The sequence below is a fragment of the Guyanagaster necrorhizus genome, assembly GCF_019112545.1.
Source record: "Guyanagaster necrorhizus MCA 3950 unplaced genomic scaffold BT62scaffold_72, whole genome shotgun sequence".
NCBI lineage: Eukaryota > Fungi > Basidiomycota > Agaricomycetes > Agaricales > Physalacriaceae > Guyanagaster > Guyanagaster necrorhizus.
This window is the reverse complement of record NW_025064951.1, coordinates 66,707-76,229: the sequence shown is the minus strand read 5'-3', so window position 1 is coordinate 76,229 and position 9,523 is coordinate 66,707. Positions and strand designations below refer to the sequence as shown.

General features: G+C 44.2%; 1 protein-coding gene across 1 annotated transcript; it reads left to right on the top strand.

The window, feature by feature from the left end:
* Positions 1 to 2,687: 2,687 nt before the first annotated feature.
* Positions 2,688 to 3,890, top strand: BT62DRAFT_924705 (uncharacterized protein; the record flags this gene model as incomplete). The annotated part of the gene is made up of 4 exons (XM_043184647.1): positions 2,688 to 2,831; positions 2,951 to 3,091; positions 3,479 to 3,638; positions 3,784 to 3,890. The coding sequence occupies 4 exons, from the start codon at positions 2,688 to 2,690 to the stop codon at positions 3,888 to 3,890; spliced, it is 552 nt and encodes a 183-aa protein (XP_043032945.1).
* Between the last annotated feature and the right edge of the window lie 5,633 nt (positions 3,891 to 9,523).

The following is a 9,523-nucleotide window of genomic DNA, read 5'->3' as shown; positions in this document are numbered from 1 at the left end:
TAAGAGTTTTGTGTGTGTGTTGGTGTGAGTGTGGTCAGTGGATAACGCTCTGCTGTATCCGTTTTCACCTTGCGCGCACTCAGGTACTCTTCAACAGATAGAGTTCAGAGCATTGATCCTGGCATTTTTGGTTTGATGCTGGGTTGATATGGGGGTATCGGCATGAGTGGGTCTTCTGGGTGCCATCAGCCATATTCCTTCCATGCATATTCTGTCACGGCATACTGTAAAATCTTTCTTTTTTCAGTGTCCCCTGCATACCAATATTCAAGTCCTAAGGACGTTGCTTGCCAGTGTGCGTCCTACCATAGAAAAGTCCTCTCCCTCTCGTACAACTCCTGGTACTCCTTGTTCCTTGCTTGTTCCACTTCTTCCCTCAGGGCTTCTTTGTCTGTGTCTTCGTCTACTCTCTCAAGATACTGCTTGTATGGATATGGTCCCTCACTACCCTTGTCATCCTCCTTGTCGCCCTCCTCCCCACTATCTTCTTCCTCAAGGAGAGAACTGATGGGCGGGTCATAAATAGATGGCACAGCTGATCATAGGGTCACTGGGGATCTCTGTACCATTCTGGGTGCTGGGGCCAGCATTGCTGGATCTGGCATCTGCACTTGTCTGATGGATGGGAGAGTTACTGAGCCAGTCATAGCATGTTCCTCTGCATGCTCTTGTCTCCTCCAGTTCTCGGCTATAGAGGCTGAAGTAGTGTCGGAACTCAGGATTGAGAAACTGGTGAGTGACCCTGCTTCCCAGGAATCACTGGAGGGCCTGGTCAGAGATGTGGGCATTGTCTGATACTCAGAGCCCATAGGCTCTGAGAACGGAGTTGGCATCTGAGGAGATAGTGTCAGTTCGTGTGGGGTACTGGGGGATAGGGGGCTGGTTGTCACTGGTCTGGCCTTGCCTGATGGTCTCATTCCAGCTGACAATGCTGGCAGGCTCTGTCCATGGATCAGTGTCCAAGTCGGGCTCTCTGAACAGGGATCCTGAGTCGGTGCGAAGTCCATATCAGCCTGGAGAGGCTGACCCCATTCTCTCGACTTTCTCTCTTCTTCTTCATTCTCTCCCCTGGCAGTTGTACTCTGTGGCTTCATACTGCTCCTGGGCTTCATTTCATACATACTCAGCAAGCTCTTCTTGGGCTTGCTTAATCTTGGCCTGTCTGGCCTAGTTCTGCTGCTGCTGCTGTACTGCATCATTGTAGTTAAAAGGGACCATGAGGTCCCAGTCTGGGAATACTCTGTGTATAATCCTGTCCTGGGCAATCCTTCCCCTTGCACTAGCAGTTCCAACCTCTGGCTCACTCCCAACGTGGAGATGTCGATAGGGGTCCCCAGCTGTGGAGATGGCAATCTTGACATTGGCATAGTTGGGGTGTATCGTCCTTCCATAGGGATCATCGATCCCCAACCTGCTGACAGAATGGCTAGAGCCAGAGTTGGGCTCGGTGGGGACGGGAAGAGGGTTGTGGGAGGGGTCGGAGCTTTCATGGGGTCTTGGAGCCATCTGAGCAGCATCAAGAGAGTCCTGAGCACGGTTTCTAATCCCTGAGGGGATTGGGGAGGGGGAATGCTCGGAGGCTGGGACTGTTGAAATGACATCATCAGAGACCTCCTCAGGCTCCTGAGTGATGTTCATCGTCTACGGGTTCTGAAACCCTGTGAGACCAGGGTGGCGGTCTTGGCTGTGTCGTCAGAGAGGGTACTGGGGTCCTTCTTCCTCATGAAGGCTCCTCTGATGCGAGTCATTATTTCTGGTTTCTGATAAGGGTCGCCCTTGCAGCTGAAAGGATGCTCTGGTGGAGGTGGGGATGTCATGGAAAGGGAGATCTGGGGTTACGTTTCATAGTATATGTTGTATCTGCTGGAACACTTGATAGTGCCTGACTATCTAAGCTGTTACTGATTGTCATCCGTGGCAGAGGATAATGATGGCAAGAAGGCTGAGCAAGGTTTCAATAATGAAAGCTATAAGCTCAAAGAAGTCATGATTCAAGTTGGTGGTTGTTGCTGGGGGCATTCGGTTTCTCAGCACAGTTGGGCTTGAGAAAGGGAAGGTGAAAGCTTCAAGCTAATTGTTAAGCCCAAGTGTCACGTGAGCCAGAACAGATGTTCCTTCACACTTCGAGAGATCACTTGAGTCCACTAATTGTGTCTCTGGTTTGGTGTGTCACAAGGCCATGGCAATAGCTTGAGAGTAAAATGGTATGGTTTATAAACTTTAGCTCAAAGCTGGGGTGTACCAGTGAGAGCTACGGTTCTTAAATACTATACAGGGTGTGTTAATAATAGTGCTACTTATTGTGTCCTTCTGTGTCCATGGTACTTGTTGCCCTTTGGTATCATTGTTATACATAAAAGGCGGGTTGGGCATCATTGCTGGGATAAGTGGTGGATGAGCTAGTTGTGATGACTAAGCCCTCCCATGGTCCTATGCTCCTTGACTAAGCATAAATAGGGGTTTTTGAAGAAAGGAAAGGAGGAAAAATCGTAACAGCATGCAGGCTATGGCTGTTTTCAATTTCAATTCACTTTACCCTTATCACCTCTATTTAATGCTGAAACCATACCAATACAAACAGTATGGTCCTGTGCATGCTGAACCCATGCCTCATGCTAAGGTGCTGAATCTCTGAGCAAACAGCTTCCATTTGCTTGCTGGAGCAGATCCTATGCCAAACCCATAAGATGCTGCTGTTCCACTGGTTGCTCTGCCAGTGGATGTGCACAATGCTGAGCCTCAGATCTCAGATCTGGTGGCTCTACCACCTTTGCCATCTTTGTCAAGTGGGCCAAGTGGAGAATCAGCAAGAATGCCTACCAGTCAAAGAAGTCTTTGGTCTCTTCTATAGAGACTGAACAAATAGCAACCATTGACACTGTCTCGATGGCCAATGAGATAGATGGAAGATGAAGTCCCATAGACAAACACTCATCCAAAATACCTTCAGGATCCTGCTCCTTTCAAGGGGCAGTACAATGACTTGGTCCAATTCTTGGTCCAATGCAACATCTATTTTGAGGTGCACATGGTCTTGATGTTCCTTGATATGCAGAAGATCACTTATGTGACTTCTTTCTTTGAGGAGAAAGTGCTAGACTGGTGGATCTTTAAATCACAAGAATAGTACAGTACTTCTGTCAGGCACCACTGATTCCCAACCTAGCAGAAGTTTTTAGAGGAACTCTGAGTCAAATTCACTGACCCAGCCATTGAAGAAGTATATCTCAAGAAGATATATAAATTATACTAAGGTACTTGCACTGCCATTGAGTACTTTGTAGATCTTAAGAAGAAGATGAAGCTTGCTGGTGAAACCACTGACAAATCAAACAAGAGTCATCTGGTCAGAGCCCTAAAGTCCAGTGTGCTCTAGAAGCACATCAATATGATCAGCACAGTTGGCAAGTTCATGCTGACCAACTATGATGAGTGGAAGGAGCATGTTCTGATCATAGACATGGAATGACAATGCCAGGCTCAAGAATTGTCTGAGGGCATCAGACCCTTTGCTCATCTGGCAGCTGAGAAGACAAAGGCTGCTGCTGTAAGATTCTCCAGATCCAAATTCACTGGGTCAACAAGTTCAACCAGCAATACTACTAGTGACAAGAAGACTGCCACTGGTACCACATGTGGTGGGCCAGGAGAAACCCATGGATATTGACCAGTTGAAGAAGAAAGAGAAGTGCTTTGGTTGCAGAGAGAAAGGCCATCTCTTTAAGAATTGCCCTAAGTGATTTAAACCAAAGTGGGGCACTGCCAATATCTGGTGGTTGCTAGAAACAATCTTGGAGATAGAGGGGAAAATGGAGAAAACAGCAGGCTCCACAGAGCTGACAGCTTCTACCTCTAAGATTGAGGAGGTAAAAGACTCAGCAAGAAAGTAGTTGGCTCAACTTCTCTGCCAAAAGGTAAGTGTGCTTTGAATGAACCAGTAGCTAGCAAGAACAATGTGACACAATTCTTTACTAATAAATATGCATTGTTAGCTCCCCCTGAAGATATGCTGAATGAGCCACAACAGCCACAACACACTCAAGTGCTGACCAAGCCAGTCAAACAGAGTGAGAAACACCCCAAGATAACTATCAAGAAGGTACCTGACAAGAAAGACAACACTTCTTTTCTCCAAAGCCATGCAGAGCTGCCCAAGTGCAAGCCAGTCATACTACTGGCTAGCCCTCAGGCAGAGCATCCAGCACCCTTGCCAGACCTTTCATGGCCTAAGTCATAGATAGACAAATCCAGGTGGATCAAACCCTAGATGGTCAAGTTAACCTTATAGTCTGTTTACAATGCTAAGACTCTGGAGGAGAAAATGGTGAAACTCCAAGTCTGAACTCATCTCCATCACTAAATAGAGATGGATGAAGAGACTACTCTCCTCTTTGCCCAGCCCCTGACAAGCCCTGACTATCTTGAGTTACAGTTGAAATGGTTGCACAAGCTCAAGCATGCACTCCATCAAATCTGCAGCTGCCTTGGCCAAACCATGAATGTTAAGTGTCAGATCAAGATACTTGACACTCATGAGACATTCACAGTCTCAGCCCTTCTGGACTTGGATTATACAACAAGTGCCATCAATCAGTGCTTCATTGACCAATACAGCCTCAACACTTGGAAGGCAGCAGTTCCATTCCATGTCTACAATGTGGATGGAACACAGAATAAAAATAGTGACATCACTGATTACATTGAGGTTCAACTCAAGATTGGTGAGCATGAAGAATGAATTAAGCTCACTGTGACTGACCTCAGCATTGTGGAGATGTTCCTGAGATACAATTGGCTTAAGCACTGTAACCCCATCATCAATTGGCAGAAAGAAACTATAGCATTAGTCAGATGCTTCTGCTGAAAAATGCCATTCTATCTGTCAGATGATGACCCAGAGAAGCTATAGAGAGCTGATTTGGAGGAGGAGGACCAAATGCTTTTTGTGGACATAGAAGAAATAATCCACATTCATGCCATAGGGAGTAAAGCCAATGAGTTAGCCATCAAGGCTAATCTGGCCAAAGGGGACAAGGACTTCAATAACCTTGTTCCAAGTCAATATCAGGAGTTCTGGGATATGTTCACAAAGAAAAACTTGGATGAACTTCCTCTGAGAAAGCCTTGGGACCATGCAATCAAGCTGGTCCCCAATACAAAGGCAAGTCTAGACTACAAAGTCTATCAACTTAGTCTGGCCAAGCAAGAGGAGCTTGACAAATTTCTTGATGAAAATCTGGCCTCCAGCTGAATCCAACCCTCAAAATTGCCTATGGCATCACCCTTCTTCTTTGTCAAGAAGAAGGATGAAAAACTCTATCTGGTCTAAGATTACCAGAAACTCAACAAGATGATGGTTAAAAACTGTTATTTCCTCTCTCTTATCATTGACCTGATGGACAAGCTTCAGGAGGCAAAATACTTCACCAAGCTCAACATGTGTTGAGGTTATAACAATATTCACATCAAAGAAGGAGACAAGTGGAAGGCCATGTTCCAAACTAACCACAGCCTGTTTGAACCACTTATCATATTCTTTGGACTGATGAACTCTCCAGCCATGTTCCAGTGGATGATAAATGACATCTTTAAAGACCTCATTGCTCATGACAAGGTAACCATTTATCTTGACAACATTCTCATCTTCACCAAAGACTTGGCAGAGCACTGCAAGATCATTCAAGAGATCTTGCAAATTCTGAGAGAACAGAAGCTTTTTCTTAAACTGGAAAAGTGTGAGTTTGAGGTACTTAAAACTGAGTATCTTGGAGTGATCATCAGTGAGGGGGTGGTCTGAATGGACTCAGTCAAAGTCACCAGCATCATGGAATAGCTGGTGCCATTGAAAAAATCTGAACTCCAGTCATTTCTGGGGTTCATGAACTTCTATAGGTGCTTTATCTGTGACTATAGTAAAATTATGCATCTGATGATGCAACTCACAGGAAAGAAACCATGGAGCTGGGGACCAGCTCAGATGGCAGCTTTTGCTGCCATTAAGGAAAATATTTAGAATGATGCTGTCTTTGCCATTCCAGACAATGACAATCTATTTCACATGGAAGCAGATTCTAGTGAGGAGGCAATTGGCATCATTCTGTCTCAAAAACAGAACAAAAAGTGGCACCTCATAGCATTTTTGTCCAAGGCACTCTCAGCAACAGAGTACAATTATGAAATTTATAATAAAGAGCTCCTTGCTATTATGCTCATGCTGAAAGAATGGCAGCACTACCTTATGGGTGCCTGCCTCAAATTTGAAATCTGGACAGATCACCAAAACCTCCAGTATTTCAGGAAACCCTAAAAGCTCAACTGCAGACAAGTGCAGTGAGTCACTGAACTCATAGAGTACCATTTTACTCTGCACCACAAATCTGAGACAGCTAACAAGAAGGCCAACCTGCTCAGCTAAAGAGCTGACCATGGCATGAGAGTGGATGACAATAAAGATGTTGTTCTGCTCAAGCTGGAGTTTTTCTGGGCAATGACATTGCCAACAGAAGAAGAAGTTTATTGGAACATTTGAAACATGACCAAAGAAACATGCATGTGAGACAAGGGAATCAGCAACTTGCTCAGTCATGAGCAAGAGATCCAAAAGGAGGCTGGACTGCTTATCTATGATGGTAGAGTCTATATTCTCAGGGACTGTGTGTTATGAGAGCACATCATTTTGATGTCATATGATCATATCATGGCTGAACATCTGGAAGTAGAGAAAATGAAGGAGCTCATCCTTCAAGAATATTGATGGCCCAAGATAAAGGGGGAAATTGAAGTATATGTCTGTGGATGCCAAGATTGTCAAAGAAACAAAACAGACACCAGAAAGTGGTGGGCACTGCTTTATCTGAATGAAGTCCCCACTTGACTGTGGAAAATCATATCAGTCAATATAATAATGAATCTACCTGAGTCAAGAGAGTATGATTCTATTCTTATCATCATAGATTGCTTCTCCAAGGCAATCATTCTGATAGCTATGAGCAAGGACTTAACCACCAAAGAATAGGCACACATTCTTTGCGATGAGGTTTTTGCCAAACATAGCATGATGCTGAGAAAAATCATCTCAGACTGAGGCCCACAGTTTGTGTTAAGCTTTGTAAAAGAATTATATCAGATGCTGGACATCAAAGGAAACCCATCTATAGCCTATCACCCATAGACCAATGGACAAACCAAACAAGTCAATCAGAAGGTCAAAAAATACCTTCATCTCTTCATCAACAGGAGACAGGATGACTGGTCTGAATGGTTGGTGCTAGCCACTTTCCAACACAACAATTGGGTGCACTCCTTGATAGGGTATGCACCCTTCCAAATCATCACCAGCCAAGATGCTGATATGCACCCAATGTGCACCACCCATAACTTAAGGCCAGCAATGGCTGAATTTCTTCAAGATATAGACTCTATTTATAAAACAGCTGAAAAGGCCCTACACAAAGTGTTGAACATGATGAAACACACCTATGACAAGAAAAAGAGCACCACAGAATGATATGTGGCAGACAACAAGGTATGGCTTGATGCCACAAACCTCTCACTCCCCCAACCTAAGAAGAAGCTTGATGTCAAACATGTTGGACCATTTATGGTCAAAGAAAAGGTTAGAGAATCAGCTTACTGGCTCAGTCTTCTGCCCATGTGGAAGATCCATGATGTCTTCAATGAGTCCCTGCTGACTTGCTATCACCCACCTGCCTTTCTTAATTAAGAAGAGCCCCTACCACTGCTGCCTGACTTGGTCAACAGCCAGTATAAATAGAAAGTCAAGTGCATACTCAATGACTGAATCATCCAATGAGGAAGAGGATGTCTAAAGACAGAGTATCTTGTCAAGTGGAGGGGTATGCTGAATGAGAAGAATGAGTGGCTCACAGTCAAAGACCTTGAGCATTGCAAGGAGTTGATCTAAGACTATTTGGATGAGGACAAACAGATCCTCTGCACTCTCAAGGGATGTTTTGACAAGTGAGACTATGAGCGATTTGTCCCATGCTGCTATATGCTGTGGTGCCTCCTGACAAAGAAGAAGAAACTGTATCAGTGAAAAGACATGAATTCTCTGGTCAGTGACCACTTCTATGACCAGAAGTTCTCTCTGGACTGCAATCATAACCAGAGGGTTGCTATTGATACAGACAGTGAGTAAGCAGTCAGGACAACTGCCTTGACCAGGGGATATTGTTATGATTGTGACCATTTCACATCTTCATGATCTTCACAGCACATACTTCCTATGCTGTTCCCATGCTGTTGTTGTCCAACAACCTCACTCTGCAGCATAACATGCTGATGCCACTCTTTTATTCTTGTTTCATGGATGACTATCATATGAATACTGAATGCTATACACATTCTTTACTGTGACACACAAATACCAGACACTTCTGGTACAACTACAGGCCTTATGCTGCACCATTGTTACATATTATTAGATACACTTATTTTGTATATAAGATAGCTCAGCTGTGGCCTTAAGCCTCAGCTTCAGACTAAAGTTTATTCTTCTCAATACTCTATAGACTGAACTCTCAGCATTGCCTGACTTGATTGCATATGCTGCCTGCTCTTAGACAAGCCTCTTAAGTGCTGATTGCCTGAATACAAAGCACAGCCTTAAGTTTGGTTTTGTTTGTAATAGTTGGTCATTAACAAAACTACTATAGTGTATGGTAATCATCTGCTAGGATACTAAAGGTGCTCATTCTTCCAGTCCCCAGCAACAACCAGAGTCTGAGAGTATGACTGATTCAGAAGCTTGATGAGATCAACATACATCATTCTCTTCTTCCAGTCAACTGAACTCAGAACATGAATGGGTTTCCTGATAAAAAGACCACAGAATATCCCCTTCATCACTTCCACCTCATTTGCTTTCTCATAATTCTGACATGCCACCAGAGCTATGTGAAAATCCATCTCTGACCACCAATCCTTTGATCATACAGATTGATAGTCAGAAAAATGTTGCCACCTTTCATCTGCAATGTGTAACATATTATTGAGGGAAGTATGAGAAGTTGGATGTATGCTGCAAATTCTTGAGTCTGCCAGTGGGCCCTGGTGGCTAGAACAGTGGATGCAACAGCAGTCTGTGATGAATGTGATCTTACACCCCTTGGCACAAGATATCTGTTTGAAAAGACTGTTGAGTTCTCAATTGCTAATGTCAGATATTCATTGTCTACTGGCATCCTGGGTGTTGCAATTGCAGAGCCAAAGAGCTTTGGTGGAACAGAGATCACTATGGCATGTAGGTTCCACTGCAGAAAAATGCTCTGAGCAGAGATAGCTAGAGACATGCCCAGCATAGTGGATTATAATATTGTCACCAGGGTCAATATCAGAGTTGTCAATGAGACTGCAGAGCATATCTATGATGTTGGCATGAGTAGATAGTAAGGCATCACCAGAGATGGGGTTTTTGGGGCTGAGAAGACATTAGATACATTCTTCCAGCATGTGAATGTTGTTGGTCAGGAAATTCTTCATTGATAAAGCCTTTGATATG